The 16,503-nt window shown below is 42.6% G+C and overlaps 2 protein-coding genes across 3 annotated transcripts in view; one reads left to right on the top strand and one right to left on the bottom strand.

Annotated features, from left to right (window-relative positions):
• The window catches only part of TBC1d7 (TBC1 domain family member 7), a 37,399-nt gene extending 29,208 nt beyond the window's left edge, over nt 1–8,191 (top strand). The window contains exon 6 of the mRNA XM_084576268.1: nt 7,881–8,191. Coding sequence (XP_084432394.1) covers nt 7,881–7,928 — 48 coding nt within the window. The 3' untranslated portion in view covers nt 7,929–8,191. The remainder of the gene's footprint in view (nt 1–7,880) is intronic.
• LOC146181130 (uncharacterized) lies at nt 6,639–16,172 on the bottom strand. Of its 2 annotated transcripts, XM_084576270.1 has the most exons (3): nt 15,749–16,172; nt 14,951–15,096; nt 6,639–7,008 (listed from the first exon to the last, which is right to left on the bottom strand). In XM_084576270.1, the coding sequence occupies exons 1-3, from the start codon at nt 16,004–16,006 to the stop codon at nt 6,966–6,968; spliced, it is 447 nt and encodes a 148-aa protein (XP_084432396.1). In that variant the 5' UTR covers nt 16,007–16,172; the 3' UTR covers nt 6,639–6,965. The 2 variants fall into 2 exon arrangements, with proteins under 2 accessions (XP_084432396.1, XP_084432395.1); XM_084576269.1 differs by lacking the exon at nt 6,639–7,008 and having other exon boundaries at nt 10,316–15,096; nt 15,749–16,168.
• Nucleotides 16,173–16,503: the final 331 nt, after the last annotated feature.

Here is a 16,503-nt window from a genome sequence, read left to right as displayed (position 1 = left end):
CTATTAGAAGTGCAAAGCTCCTAACTGGGCAGAACATGGTATAGGAAGCTTCCTTAATATGGGTGACATGGATAAGTCTGTGCTCTGTACTGTCTGTTTACCTCTGCATGGCTAGTTTCGCTGATGAGTCATCCGCGCACGCTCTATTAAATGGCTACTTTGACTTTGCTCTGTGTAGATGTCCTTTTCATTTGCTTATATAGACTTCACTGGTCCTGCCAGTAATGCCTGCTGCTGCTCTAAAACGGAAAAGGGGCTGTAGTAAAACAAGAAAATTTATTCTTTTTGCCTATTCATTTCAGAAACCTAGCAGTAGTCATCCCGGTTTCCTTTTTTTTTTTGTTTTTTTTTGTCTGATGCTAGTTTCCTTTCTCATTTAGTAGCATGGGAGGAGTAGTAAGCATGGTTTTACATCCAACTGCACGTGAGCTGTGAAGCATGCCATAGATAATGGATCCGAATTAAGTTTTACAGCCCCGTTAGAGTGACTCAGTGGTACTTGGCCACTGAAGCAAATCATCTGGGATCGAATCACCACCACCACGGCACCTACTTTTTGACGGAGGCAAGAAGCAAGGTGCACGTGTGCTGTGCAATGTCAGTGCACGTTAAAGAACCCCAAGTGGTCTAAATTTCTGGAGCCCTCCACTATGGTGTCTCATAGCCTGAGTCGCTTTGTGACATTAAACCCCATAAATCTAACCATCACATAAGCATCCCAGTAATTTTTGTGTGGCAGTGGTTGGGATTTACTAATATTACCTGCCAGTCCAGGTGAGTAGGCTGTGGCTGCAGACTTGAAGACTCTGGGATCCATCTCAGCTTTTGTTCACCACAAAAAGTTGCTCACAAGATTACATGAGAAATTCTGTTCATCATCATGCTGTTCCATTACCATCACTTATGCCTACTAGGTTTATCGCCAATAGCTTTTAACGCAACAGAATTAAAGGCCGTCTTTTCCAGAAGATCGGGTGCCAGCGTTGTGGGTGAAAAAAATCGCGAGCTTGCCTCTGGTAGGTGGTAGTTGGCAGGGGACATGTCCACGCTGCGAATGGCTCAGTTCGTGCAAAGTCACGAGACCATGTGACATCACTGAGTTGCAGAAGCTGCCAACTCAGGCAGCTCCTTTGAGGCAGTAATCGAACCGTCCAGGATCTTTAAATTCCGAATTAAGCACACACCCTCTGGGCCGCACAAGTACATTCACATGGATTGGTTAAAGCAAGGCTTATATCTATGGCTTATGCTTAAGTGTTTGTGCAAGACAACAGAGCCATGAATGAAGGGATTAGCGTTGTGTTACGTTTGATAGCGTATAAGCAGCTTAGGCTATCAGACGCCAAGCACGAGGATTAGTATTAAATGAGCTGCAAAGTGCATACCTATAATGCACATGAGGATTCTTAAAGGGGCTGCAGGTGGTACTATCCATTAATGCTGTCACACCATACCTTTAAAGGTGGAGGAAGGTTAAAAGTGGCTCCTAAATTTTTATCCTTCCATTTTAAGGAGAAAGCCTTTAATGGCTCATGCTGTCGTGGACAAAATGTGTCCTGCTTTTGCGGCGGCTCTGACTGGCCGAGGCGGGATGACATCATAGAGGTCTCGACCAAACACAGAGCATCACCACAGTATGCGTGAATGTGTGCCTTATATAGACATATGTCAATCAATGACCAATTGCTAATTAATGACTAACTGTATTAATGGCTAATTGATGACCAATTAGGTAAGACATTAATTAACTGAATAATGATGAATTAAGCCCTTGTTTAATGACTCATTATATTTCTAGTGACTAATTGGTTAATTAATTAATAATTAGTGCCAGTTGCTTAGAAGAATGCGGCACTCAGGCTTTCGCCTTTCGCTACTTTAGTCGCTAAAGTCCCTCGCAATTGTTTTTTGTTATGTTTGGTTTGCGGGCTGTGTAATACTGCAGGGAAGGGGGTTAGCAGTGCTATAAATCAATGGCATTGTTATTTGACCACCAGAAAGTTTGCAAGTGCATCTGCAGGTGAACTTTTTGGATATCTAAAAAGAAAACTGGTGCATATAGCAGAATTACATTATTGGCACTCGCCAAGATAAGCTGCAGCATTTTTTTCCAGCATACAATGTGAATGTGGGATGTAGGACATAAGATTTTATCCTAAAACAGGGGTCTAGTTTGTACATACGCACATTGAGCTGCACGCAGAACTAAGGAAGAGGCCCTCTTGCCACCTGTGTCAACCAACTGTTGTGATGTAGTTAATCCAGATCATTCATGGTCAAGTAACCCCCTTGCACATGTCAGTGCTTCATATCAGTTGGCCCCGTCGTGGTGGTGCAGTGGTTAGGGCGCTCAACTACTGTTCCCAAGGATGCGGGGTTGAATCCCCGCCATGGTGCCTGCTTTTCGATGGAGGTGTAAAGCAAGACATCCGTGTGTTATGCGATGTCAGTGCATGTTTGAGAACCCCAGGTAGTTAAAATTTTCGGAGCCGTCATCTATTGCGTCTTTCTTAGACTGAGTGGTTAAGCATTAGACCCTACAAACCACCACCATGACAGTTGGCCGGCATTATTGGTTGGAGGGCTTCCTTTGGAGGCATCTGACTGCAGTCTAACTCTGAGCTGAGGATGCCTTGGAAACTTAATTAGATTGTGTGCAGACACTTGAGTGGCATGAGTGTTTAAAATGGAAAAGGCCCTCTGTGCTTCCAGAAAGCATTCTGCTGCCACCCGACTCAGCACTCTCCTCCTGTGCTATATGTTATTATCAAAAGCACCGGGCTTTGACAACACACATTCCTTTTTCTATCAAGAAAAACCTTGCGGACATTCAAACTGTTGTTCCGAAGGACACCGCGTAGAGCGAAGGAGCCTTCTGTAACAATCATTGAGCCATCTGCGCTCTTACCCACTGTACCTGATGCATCATGAAAAGTTTCATTCTGGAAATGCTAGGATGTTCAAACCACATTATTATCTGATAATCACTGCAGTTGTAAGTTTATTTTGAATTTATTTGTAGAAAGCTTTGAAGGGAACACACTACACCTCAGCAAAGTCAAAGTTTCGGATCACTTATGTGCACCGAGAAAAACTTCCAAGTATGCAGGCTTTGACACAATGAGGTAGCAGCCCATGGAGATATGCTTTCAGCCACAGGATGTTCGGTACACTTGCAAAGAAGGCCGCACAAAGGTTGCTCACGGAAAAATATGCAACTCAGGGATTCTTTTTCTATGAAAGTGTTGGTAACACTATGGAGGCGAAAACTGCCTCCTGTATGTCTGTACCCTCTGCCACACCTGCCACGGTTGAAGGGGACAGAAGTCTCCCTTTTCTTCTGCAGGAGAGGAGTGGAGAGGTGACTCATATATAATGGAAGTGTTTAATATGCTCCTCATTGATGCGTAAGCCAAGTCGAAAGGATGTACTCTTTCCCTTTACCTCCACATCAACCTGATCGCCCTAAATTTGTAATGTCCCATGGGTTTAAGATTTGTGGTAGGATGCCGAGTTGGGCGAGTTGGTTGTAATTCATTTTGGATGGAAAAACAGTGCAATAGGATAAAGGACAAAGGAATAGGTTTGTACTGAGCGGTGCACATTTTTAGTTCTGAAGAAGTCATTGCTTAGAGGCACACTGGGCTGAAATTTAAATTGGCCTGTGGTTGTACATTACCATATGATAACAGCAAGGATGCCACTTTTAGTGCAAACAGGCATTGTATAGCAATTTGACTTTTCAATTTCAATAAACAATGCCAATAAAAATACACTGAAGCATACATGTCACAGTTAACCAGTTATATAAGACCAACCATGGTGGTCATGCAAGCATTGCAAAATCAGGGTGTATACAAGCCGTATATGAAAGTACTGGAAGATATCTATAGTGGCTGCACAGCAACCATACTTCAGCATAGAGAAAGCAACAAAATTTCTATAACGAAAGGTGTTAGGCAAGGAGACACGATTTCCCCAGTACTATTCACAGCTTGCTTAGAGGAAGTATTCAGAGACTTGGAATGGGAGCAGTTAGGGATAAGGGTGGATGGAGAATACCTCACTAATCTGCGATTTGCTGATGGCATTGCCTTGCTAAGTAACTCAGGAGATGAATTGCAAATAACGGTTGATGACCTAGATAGGAAAAGTAGAAAGGTAGGCCTGAAAATCAATATGCAGAAGACCAAGGTAATGTTCAACAGCCTCGGGAAAGAACAGCAATTTACATTAGGTAGCAAAGCAATGGAAGTGGTAGGCAAATATGTCTACTTAGGACAGGTAGTAACCGCAGATCCGGACCATGAAAAGGGAAGAACAAGATTGGGATGGAGCGCATTTGGCAAGCACTCGCAGATTATGACTAACAGCAAGGGCATGGGCAGGACATGTAGTGTGAAGACAAAACAACTGATGGTTGCTTAGGGTAACAAACTGGATTCCAAGGAAAGAAGAGCGTAGCAGTGGGTGGCAGAATGTTAGGTGGGTGGATGAGGTTAAGAAGTTCGTAGGGGTCAAGTGGATGCAACTAGCACGTGACCGGGTTAACTGGAGGAATATGGCCGAGTCCTTCGCCCTGTACTTGGTATAGTCCAGATGATGATCTATGTATTTAGACATGCCTTTGCAGTCAGAAGGCTCCCCTTTCTAGCATATCCTTACACTTATTACTGGCATAGGGTTCGCACTTGGGTGAGTAGGTTTCTCCGCAGCTAATGAAGATACTCAAAATTTTGAAACAATGCTAAACTAACATTTTTGTTTGTGACTCGCAGCTAGATCATTTAGCTTCAGCTTGTGTTTGCTTTTTGTGGCAATGCATGACTTCGTGCCCATTTGTGTGTTTATTAGTGCTGCATGAGCTACTCGTTTCAAAAATGGCCAAGGTTAACTTTCCTCACATTTAACTGCAGAGGAACGTCATATATTTCACTGAAAAAAAAAAAAAAAAGAAATGATATTCCACACCTAGAAAATATTCATCCCTCCACCCAATGTTTAAAAATTCATTTTAAAATAAGTGCTGGAGAAAGGCTGCTGAGTTTTCAAAGAAAAAAAAAAGAAAAAATACAAAGTACAGCCAATAAATTGTAAAGTTTCTAAAAAGGCTAAAGAACAAAATGCCCGCATTGCTGCCACAAACTGATTTGCAAGAAAACTGCATGCACCAGCACAGCTTTTTGACACGAATGTCATACGTCACTATTCACTGACGAATGGTGATCGCAGTCTTTCTATGCGACAACGTAAGACCTGTTGCTGTGTTGCTGTCTCACTCAATGAGGCAGCAGTCTTGGGGCAGTGATTTTAAAGGGCCACTGTCGAGGGTATGACCTGGAGCAAAGGAGCCCAATGCTTAGATCAGGTACTGGAGATAGTCTGTGCAAAATGCTATAGCGAGACGTGCACTGCAAAAATGCAAATCGAAGATCTCTCATGCTTTCCTTTGGGAAACCAGTTTCCCCGTTCTCTAGGCTGGCCCGTCGAGCCGCGAGGCTGACGTCAGAATCGCAACGACGTCCATTGGGTCCGTCTCGCTTACTGACGAGTGAAGGATGGGCGTACAGCACTAGTTATGTCCGCCGCTCGCTGTGCGCTTTTCCCTTGCCACAGCCAGACTGAATGCAGCGGTGCGCTCTTCCTCACCCGTTTCACTTTCGTGCACACAGAGTACCACGCCCCACCTCCTGCCAAATGCAGAGGAGAAGGGGCAATTTGGCTTGCGGAGGCTAGGCAACCGGGCAGGAGAGTGAAAAACTTCTGAGAGGGAACGGATGGAGAGGAAAACAAAACATCATTTGATTGCATTGGCTGTAACTGCATTATTAATTACTGTTTTCAAAAACTTTCTGTGGCCTTGCATTCCTGCGGGTGAAGCCTCACAGTAACCAGGGGAGAAAATATTTTCAACCGGAAGGTGGATAGTGGCAACCCTAGGAGTTCCATTTTGCCGCCACGCATTTTATAGATGCTTTCACAGTAGGTTTTCCCGGGTCTTTTAATTCTTTGTGCCTGATTTGGGTGCTGGGTGGTGATTTGTTTCACTGCAATTCATTTAGAGTGTCCACTTTTGTGGCCTCTATTAGCACAATTTTTGTGGGAAACTTCGCTTGCATAATATCACGAGCTGTAACTATTTGTTGGGATTGATGCAGGAAGGTCTGGGAAGAGTGATGTAATAGCCAGTTTGAAATTTTCAAAAACCCGGCAGGGTTGTGCTTGAAGTGAGTCACCAAATATTTCTTAGCATATTTCTTGCTTTATAATTTTGCATAAAGCATTTTTGATTATGAATCAGTGAAACTTACCTAACTTAATAAATAATTCAGACCTGAATTCCATGCAGTTGTAGTTTAAGTTCCAGCAGCCAAACGGTGATTGTGATGTCAGTAGTGAGTGTGAGATCGTGTGATGCGCATAACTGCATTATAATAGTTCTTGATCTAGTCGCTGTGATTTCATCTTCTGGAGCGGTTCAATCTAAGAGCTAGTAAGTAGCAAATAAATTGCAGCTTTTGCATGCATTATATTATCTCATACTCACTTGTGACATCATGGCCATCATTCGGTACGGATTTTAAAACATTTCAATAATTTATTCACTGACTGCTGAAAAAGTTTATTTTTACTTATTTATTTTATTTAACAATACTGCCACTCTAAACCGAGAGCCTAGCAAAGGGGCAAGAACAGACATCTTATGTACAGTACATGCTTACACAAGACAATTTAAAAGAAGTAAACCAGTTCACAAAATGCAAACAACGAAATGCACAATCTTTTTTTTTTTTTTAATTCCTCAAAAGCAAAAGCACCCTAGGTAAAATTTAACGTTTCCATTCCTTTAAGGCTCTAGATGAGGCTAGGAATGGCGCCTCGCATTTTATGCACGACTGTCACATGAAGACTCCACTCTGGTCACATGACGGCACTGGATATCTGTCGTGGCTTGAGTGAGGGGACTAGGAAGTCTTGACTGAAAGGTTGCTGTCAAAAACTGGACACCTGCAAGTAAAGAAAGCTTCACAGTGTAGGCTCAACAGCTGAAAGCAGGACTTGTTAATAACCTGGTAGTAGTGTAATCAGCGCTGATCAATGGTGGTGTACTCTTTGACATGTATTTGTATCGCTTTTTAAGGCGAAAGCCTTTAATAGCTCATGCTGTCGTGGACAAAATGTGTCTGCTTTTTGCGGCGGCCCTGATTGGCCAAGGTGGGATGACGTCATAGAGGTCTCGACTAATGACAGAGCACCACCAGGGTATGCGCGAATGCGTGCCTTATATGGCCGTATGGCAATCAATGATCAGTCACTAATAATTAAGACTGATCAAGTAATTAACTAATCAATGAATAGTGAATTAATTGTCCTTGATTAATCACCTACTTGATGACTGATTTGTTAATTAATTACATTCGTTAATTACTACTTACTACTAGTTGCATATCACAGTGCAGCACACAGGCTTTCACCTTTCACTACTTTAGTCGCTAATGTCCCTCCTAATTTTTTTTTTAACGTTTCCCAATAGCAAGACAAGAATGAAGCCAATACAAATGCAGGCATTGCCCCCACACCCCCACTGCTTCCTACTTCAGGCACCTCCCCACTTTCCCCGTGGCAACATCAGAATAATTCGTGTTTTTCCTCCGTGTGTAGTAAACATGTGATATGAGAAAAAGGGGCTTGGTTTTGTACATACGAATGCATTGACTGACTGTAAGCACTGGCAATGGGCAACACATCCTAATGATGTTTGTTGTTGCCCCTCTGCAGCTTTTTTGGTTAGAGTGAGGGTTAACATAAAGTGTATGCTTTTGTAAATATCCACATTCTGGCTCCTTGTATGTATTCCTTTGTTGCTTTGTGTGTTCCAGGTGTCTAAGGAGGTGTCGGAAGCTGTGGTCAACAGGGCATTGGAGTGACTTTGGCATGCACGGAGTACACCTAGGTCAGCTTTCCAAGCCAAAACAGATCTGTGCGGCCAAGGTGCTTCTTAGCAGCTGTGTGGCATCTGCTTGTGTGTATGTGCATTGTTGTGCGAGTGTGTGTGTGTGTGTACGCAGCAAACACTTGGTGTCATACGGTATGTGTGTGTGTATGAAAGCGTGAATGCCATAAGGTTGTGCTCATGAATTTTGTTGTGCAAGTTAGGCTTAGTAACGAATTAAACAAATGATTGAACATGTGCTGGTGGTCTGACATTTTCTGGCCCTGATGTGACTTCTGTGCCCAAGAATGCGGGACCGAATCTCGGCCACCGCGGCCGCTTTCTGATGGAGGTGAAAAGCCAGGTGCCCGTGTGCTGTGCGATGTCAGTGCACGTTATAGAACCCCCCAGGCGGTCGAAATTTCCGGAGCTCTCCACTACGGCATCTCTCATAGCCTAAGTCACTTTGGGACGTCAAATCTCACAAACCAAACCAAACCATTACTGCGTTCAGATACTGATCACAATGTGTCTGCGTTCGCATTTTCAGCATCTATGCATAAGCCGTGGCAAGTGGATGTAGACACCGACATCCGTGCAAAGGTTTAGAATGCGTGAAGAAACTTCAGAACCTCAGCCAACAGTTGTGGCACCCGTCATTTGTCTTTGTACATTTGCAAGACAACAACCTTCTTTCTATGATTTCCAGTCCCTATCCCGAGATAGCCAAGACCACCTTATCACCACACCCTTCCTTATCTTATCCACTTATCTGACTCTGCTGCTACTGCTCTATCCCTCCTCTCTTGAAATCCACTCCATTACCCAAAGGAACCTTCAGCTATCTTGCCCCGAGATTACTTGCACTGCCTACTTCTTGTTTTTAATTTCGACTGGAATGTCATTAAGTCATTTATCCCATGATGCTACCTGCTCTACCCATGTCTCTTAATGCTACGCCCATCATTTTCCTTTTCGTAGCTTGTCCCATTGTCCTCAACCTAATTTAGAGCCTTTTCTTTAGCCTCTATGTCTTAGCACCTCAGGTGAGTACTGTCAAGATGCAGCCATTATAGTCTGCAATGCTCACTGTCATGCCATCACTGTGTTAATAGGGTGTTAATCAGTATGTAATCAGTGTGTTAATAGGATCACAAAAGCACTCTTTTTTAAACATTTGTCCTTATTGGCCAGGGAGGTTAGAACCTTGAAAGCACAAAAACTGTTCAAATTGACCATCATCTAGTGGACTTTTCTTTGTGCTCCATAATGATTTATTATGCACATGTGTTTACCAAGTGCTAAGCTGTTTATGTTGAACACCTCAGTGCCGTCGGTCTAAAACTTTCTAAACATGAGGTTCTGTGGCGAGCGTCACAGTACCACATCTCGTAGCTCGAATGTCCATGGCCAATAATTCCACCTTCTGACTTGCATCAAGGCCCGTCATTTTCAGGAACATGTAACATACAGCGTTGCACTTTTTTCTCAGCAGTAAAAAGCTTCAAATTTTCATTTTCTAACTTGCAAAAATTGACGTTCTAACTAGCGGGAATTGATGACATTGTATCTGCAACCTAGCATGAAAAAGTGATTCGGGATTTGTGTCGGTCCTTAGCTCCCACAGTTCCACCGAGGAAATAGCCACTGTTGAGAAACCACCTGACCACTGTCAAATTCACCCAGAAAAGAAATGCTATCAAGTAAAGTGGTGGCATCTTTTGTGATCACAGGCAGCGCTGCCAGGGTGGCGCAGTGGTTATGGCGCTCGACTACTGTGCCCAAGGATGCGGGATCTAATCCTGGCTGCTGCGGCCACTCTTCGATGGATGTCAGTGCACGTCAAAGAACCCCAAGTGGTCGAAATTTCCGGAGTACTCCACTACAGCGTCTCTCATAGCCTGAGTCGCTTTGGGATGTTAAAGCCCCACAAACCACCTGGTAGTTAATTAGGAAAAGGAAGATGTGGCTATCTTCCTGATAAGGGACGAAAAGGGCACTTTTCTTGTCCTTCAATCGTGGATTATGTAACTTGCTGTCAGTCTTTCCAAGACAACAAAAATGACAATTGTGTCCATACTTCTTCCAACCTCCACTGTCCCCCTTTAAAATTATTCGCTTTGAAATAACATTATTAATAGTTATCAGTTATCATTACTGATGACACAGTGACAAGCAGCCTAATGCTGATGGCTTAAATGAATAGGTGAGAAATGTAAGGGAAAGGCACTGTAAAAGTACAGTGTCAAGGATAAACAAGAGGGACTAGGAAACCACATGTGTTGTGATAGTTTCACAAAGCTTCTTTTCTACCCTAGCGAATTATTTCTGCAAAACTATAGATACTGACTGTTTAAGACTACAGCTAATTCAGGTTTTTTTTCAGGTTTTTTTTATTTTCAGAAATGTATTACACAAATTAGTATGATTTATTTGGTACAGAAGGAGGTCCCAAAGCTAAGCTCTCAGGGGGACCTCCTATAAAAAAATGCTTAAAGCAAATTCACAAATATGGCAGAAATTGAACATTAAAATATGTTAAAATCCATGAACAACATGAACAACAATACATAAAAAAAAGAAAAACATAACTGTGTGGTTATAATTACTTCGTTAATAAAAATGTTTTCGTGTTATTAGTGAAGAGCCTATACGACCGAACCGTTTTAACATATGAGGGTAGTGAATTTCATAGAGTTATAGCTGAAAACAAAAGGGTTTGTTTGCTATAATTAGTGTTAACTCCGGGAAATAGCAAATTGTCGTTTTTGAAAAATGACGGAAGCGCAGTAATGGCAATGTCACCATTGCGAGCGCTGTATATAAATGTGGCTAATCTTAGGTGGAGCAGACTCAGTAAAGGGAGGATATTAAGATTTCGATATATAGGGGCAGCTGAGGCAGTGGACGGGGAAAAGGTAAGTATCCGAATTGCAGTTTTGTAAATGACGGATGCTTGACATATGAGTGAGATATGTAGTTCCCCAGGTTGATATGCAGTAGGTTAAGTGACTGTGAACAAATGCGAAATAAAGCGTCCGAAGAATATGGGGCTGAAAGTAATGACGTGTTCGAAGAAGCACCCTAATGCCAAAGGCAACTTTTTTGCATAATGATTCAGTGTGCATGTTAAATTTTAAATTTTCGTCTAGTAGGATGCCAAGAAATGTAGTACATTTAGAGAGTGGAATTTGTGGTTATCCAAATAATGCGGAGCAATATTAATCGGTTGTTTATTATGCAAATGAAAGACCATAAACTGTGTTTTTTGGGGATTAATTTCAAGCTGATTATCTTGACACCAATGAACTAGAATTGCAAGTCCAGCATTCAATGTTGTGATCAGGTCATTTATGCTTCTGTCGCTAGTATATAATGTAGTGTCATCGGCATATAGAATGCAGTTAGATTTGGTGAAATAACTAGGCAGATTATTAATGTATATTAAGAAAAGCAGTGGTCCTAAAATTGAACCCTGTGGCACACCTTGGTTAATAGATACTGGCTGAGATAAAAGGTCGGCAAACTTTACTATTTGAATTCTGTCAGTAAAATAACCGCGTATGAATGTTAATGCTGGGCCGCAGATTCCCAAAGACTCCAGTTTGGAAGAAAGTATGGTGTGGTTAATTGTATCAAAAGCTTTAGTAAAGTCTATAAAAACTGCTCCCGCCCAAAGTCCTTGGTCTATTGATTTTTTTATAGCGTCAGTTAGTTCTAATAGCGCAAGCTCTGTTGAATAATTGGGACGAAATCCAAACTGGTGGGGAGTTCAGAGATTAAACTTTGTGAAGTACTTTATTAAACGATTAACCAAAAGTTTCTGGGGTGGTGCAATGGTAAGACGCCCGACTACTGTCAAGAATACCCGGGTTCGAACCCGACCTCGGCGGTTGCGTTTCGATGGAGGCGAAGCGAAGAGGCGTCCGCGTGCTGTGCGATGTCAGCACACGTTAAAGATCCCCAGGTGGTCGAAATTTCCAAAGTCCTCCACTACGGCATCTCTCATAGCCTCAGTCGCTTTGGGACGTTAAACCCCACAAACCGAACCAAACCAAAAGTTTCTCTATGAGCTTGCTAAAAAAGAGCAAAATAGTTATTGGCCGATAGTTGGACATATTATTGCGGTCTCCTTTCTTAAAATCCGGTACTACTCTGCCCCTCTTTAGCGCTACAGGAAAAACGCCTGTTAAACATTTTATTAATAAGGTTAGCGAGCACAAAAGAGAGCTGTCGCGCCACAAGTTTAATCTTAGATGGATGGATCTGATCTAAGCCTGACCCAGTATTCTTTAAGGAAGAGATTGTGGTTATGATTTCTTCGGATGACGTGGGGTACAAATGAAATGAATATGGGCAGCACAAAGTATTATAGGAAACTGAAGCTTGCATTGGGCGGGCATTTGAAAAAAATATATTAAACACGTTGACTATGTCCAATGGATCAGTTAATGTCTTATTACCGTCATGGAATTCGTTTGTAATTGGTTGCTGGCAGTCTATGTGCAGAAAAGATTTTATGAGCTGCCAATTTTTCGCATTGTTATTTCCATTTTTAATAATCTCTTTTCCATAGTATTCCCGTTTGGCTTTTTTAAGTAGTGCAGAGAGTGTTTGCGAATATGCGCAAAAGCGGTTTTTGAGGGAAAAGTTAAATGGCTGTCGTTTGAATTTTTTATGAAGGTTATCTTTTCTGCGAATAGACCGCAGCAGTCCATTTGTTATCCAAGGATTTCTGGGCACAGAATACCAACGCTGAACTGAAGATATGGATGTGCAAGCATTAATATTTTTAGTTATTGTACCGCATAAGTTTTTAAAAGCAATTTCAACACACGGTTAACTGGTGATAGCTGTCCAATCTATATGAGATACGATGTTAATAAACCGGTCGGAGTGAAATGAGTATGAGTTGCAGATATTAGACTTCTTTATGATGACACTTTCAAGTAGTAAAAAAATGGGGTAATGGCCGGTTATATTGAAGTGAACTACCCCTGCAGTGTGAGGTGAGAGAAGGTTAGATAAAACGTGATCAATGAGTGTGTGCGGGCCAAGAGCTGCGCACCGTGTAGGTGTGTCAATTAAAGATTCTAAACCATGGCTAAAAATGCATTTTGTATATTCAGAGCATTGGCAGCAGATGTATTTGTGATGTCTACATTAATGTCGCCCATAATAATTATGTTACTATTTTCGAGGCTAAGCAAGTTAAGAATGCCGTCGAGTTCAAGGCAAAAATCTAGTAGGATGAAGATTGAGAGCGATAAATAGATCCAATTATGGTACGTTTGTTAGATGGAAGAAAAGACTTGTCCAGCTCTTTCCACACAGACTCGCATTTATTAGTAAGGAAAGCGATATCAAGGCGTCATCTGTAAGTTAAGAATTTAGATATGTATATGGCTGAACCGCCATGGCGATCTTCTGTACGATGGCTATATTCCGCTCTGAAGCCTGGTAAAGCAAATAATTTTTCTCCGTTAGATGACAACCATGTTTCAGAAAGGCATACAAGGGAAAAGTTATGATTCGAGATGGTTAAAAAATTGACAAGGTTATCATAATGTTTAGACAGACTACGTATGTTGAAATGGATAACTGAATTAGGTGATGGAGCGCATGCGTGGAGGAGATGCTGAAATTTGTCTAGCGTGTGTAGCGCCATGGCCATCGGATGATAACAGTGCCTTGTTTTCTTTTTCTAGGTGAAGATGGCAAGATCATCCTCACTGGCCATGCGATACACTGTGCTATCAGTAGTTGCCCTATCTTTGATGCGGCAGTTGTCGACCCAGAGGAATTTTCATCCTTTTTCAGTGCTTGCACCCGTCCGAAAAGATGTTTGTTTTCAGGTGTCAGATGATCATTTATGTAGATAGGGGGATCGGTAATGCTTCCATCGCCGCCAACTTTGATTCCGATTTCGGTAGACGTGAGCCGTGCTTTCCTTGCCTCTGAACTCGGCATTCTTTGTGCGGTTGCAAAAACGAGCAATTATGTTCTGTCCATCTTTAGCAGGTACTCTGTGCACAGTATCTATGTCAGTGACAGTAACAGGGCAGTCAATCTTTTTGCCAATACACTGAAGAATAGTGGAACAGTCCTCCCCCTGTATAACAGGGACTCCTTGATCTCGATGTTATTCATGCGTAAGTACTGCTCTAGTTCAGATACTCTCTTTGCCAGTTGCGCATTTGAACGATTCAGGTCTTTGTCTTCCTTTACAAGAGACGCTTGCTACGTTTTCATTTGCTCACAAAGGTCATTAAACATGGAGAGGCTGTTCCACAGCTCTGTCATTTAAATTTTTAAACTATCAACTTCTTTAGCAAGTTCGGCGTTCATTGGCATGATGAAAATAAATGAAGCAACTAAGATGCTATCTTGAGAAATCAGCAAAAAAGTTAAACCCATTGCTCGTGATTTAATGCTGTCTGAGCTTCATGTTAGCAGTTTGTATTCTGAAATAGATATTAATAAACATCTCTTGGAACATAGTCACTCAGTTGTCTTGGAGCAGACTGAGGTAGTATAGTGTATTTTAGTGAATTTTATAAATGACGCCACCCAATTCATTCAGGACACACTGCTGGAGTGCTATAGCAGGAGAGTATCATTTTCAGTTCTTTTTAAACACAAACGAGTCAATAGAGTGCTGTGATAAAGGCATGCATACACAAAGTGCCCAGAAGTTCACGGTATTCAACATTATTATTTCCTTTATTTTATATAAATTATTACAAATGCCGTTACTCCTTTCACATTGGCCAACTAGACAGGAGGGCTAAACGATGTAGGATTCATGTTAGTGGACACTTTCAAAAGCCAAGTTGACAGGGGTGTAGTAATGTCCATTCTTCAAAGCTGAGAACAAGTGCACTCATAAAAGCTGCACAATTCCACCTATAGGAACAAAGTTACTGCGAAGATGTTGACTGGCAACCATCAGTCACACCCGAAGGCATTGGTGGCATTGCATCGACGTCGAAGTTTTGCACATAGTCCTTGGCATACTTGGGGTTGGTGTAGACTAGAAGTCGCTTGTCCTTGTGCTGCTCCAGACTGAGCTCGAGCCTCAGTAGCTCCCAGGGTACGTCGAGCGCATGCCGCTCAGCCCACAGGTAGAGCTCGCCGCTCTGCTTGGACCCTTGGACGGGAACCTGGGGACATACGAGTTCACGTGTCAGCTATTACGTCATTCCAATTTACAGACCTAGTTAACAGGCCTTGTTACATCATAAAATGGAGGAAAGCATTTGCTACTAACATCTCAATCAAACAATTTGTCATGATGGCTGAACTCGCTCATCCGTTCCCACATTTTTGCAGCAGTTAACGACTGGTTATTGATTGGCACCTATTCATTTGCTATATTTTCTGAATGACCAGCCCAGATCACCTTGAGTAAGACGAAGCAAGCACAAACACTGGAGTAGACTGACACGGCTTCAGAGTTCTTTTTCAGCGTACGTATCTCGTGTTTATAAGTCATGCGTGCACTATACATCCTGCCGCCTGAACTAATTGCTAATGCGCAAGTAACCGCGATTGAAATTAGTAAAATCTGGTGTGAAACTTTGTTGTGGAAACAAGAACATAGCCTTAAAAAAGCTTGCAAAAGTTTTTGATGGCTCACTGCTGTTAATATGCCTGCCAGTTTCAGGACTTTGTTGACAGACGAGATTTTCGAGCGTCACTGCGCATTGTAATCGCACTTTCACATAAGCGCTACTTAATAAGCCTGCGCTGCATGATGCAGTTTCTGCTTTTAAGCGAATCACGTTTAGTGAGTAGCAGACACAACGTGGTTACTTTCATCTGTGCCCGGTGTGGTCGCGTCGTCGTGCTCGCGGTGTCACCTATGTCTATCCGGTGCTCTTTGACCGGTTCGCCCAGGAGTTTCATAGCAGCGGAGCTGCCACGCAACGTTGTCATGGCATTCTTGTAGTAATCCAAGTCAGTCATCTTGTCTGTGAGGTATTGCTTGAACCAAAAACTGCTGCACACGATCCCAATGCCGGCAATTCCGACGGCCCTAACCAGATTGTCCAAGCTCGGCAGTCGAGGCATGGCGGCAGGAACCGCGCTAATAAGATCGTCTGGAGCTCTAAAAAAGTACACCGCAATGTTATTCCGCTTCGAATAAGCTACACGTGTCTAATCCGGGAACATTTTCTTCGGTGGCGAAGGCGCTGGACGTATCCGTAAGTCTGCACAAGAACGTAAAGCTATTAACTTGGGTTGGCTTGGCTTGGCTCGGCTCCTTGAGAACGCAGCGTCGATGGCGGTAGGACTGTCGTATTTGCATTTTTGTCGTTTGAACTGCTAGGTTCGGTTCTTGTTTTCTTTCTGTTGCGTTCAAATGCGTTAGCGGGACGCGACATTCGTGTTGCCGCTTGCAACCAAAGTAACACAAGCAAATGGTACAAAAGACGGCGCGGGCTTTTCCGCGCTGCTGTCTCCGTAGTAACTCATCAGTGCAGTCTTAATCATAGAACGCTCAAACTTATTAAACTGACTACTGCGAACACCTCAAGAACAGCAACGAACAAACAGCACCCTGCTGC

Source organism: Amblyomma maculatum, chromosome 8 (genome assembly GCF_055883805.1).
Source record: "Amblyomma maculatum isolate TAMU_Amacu chromosome 8, ASM5588380v1, whole genome shotgun sequence".
Classification (NCBI taxonomy): Eukaryota; Metazoa; Arthropoda; class Arachnida; order Ixodida; family Ixodidae; genus Amblyomma; species Amblyomma maculatum.
Note: the sequence above shows the minus strand (reverse complement) of the source record. Positions and strands in the feature narration are given on the sequence as shown.

Bases quoted from the DNA above. Each gene is read 5' to 3' on its own strand.
- LOC146181130 (XM_084576269.1), bottom strand. From the start codon at position 16,006: ATGCCTCGACTGCCGAGCTTGGACAATCTGGTTAGGGCCGTCGGAATT. The intron at 15,097-15,748 runs GTAACCACGTTG...GTATGTCCCCAG, and splicing joins CACACCGGGCACAGATGAAA to GTTCCCGTCCAAGGGTCCAA.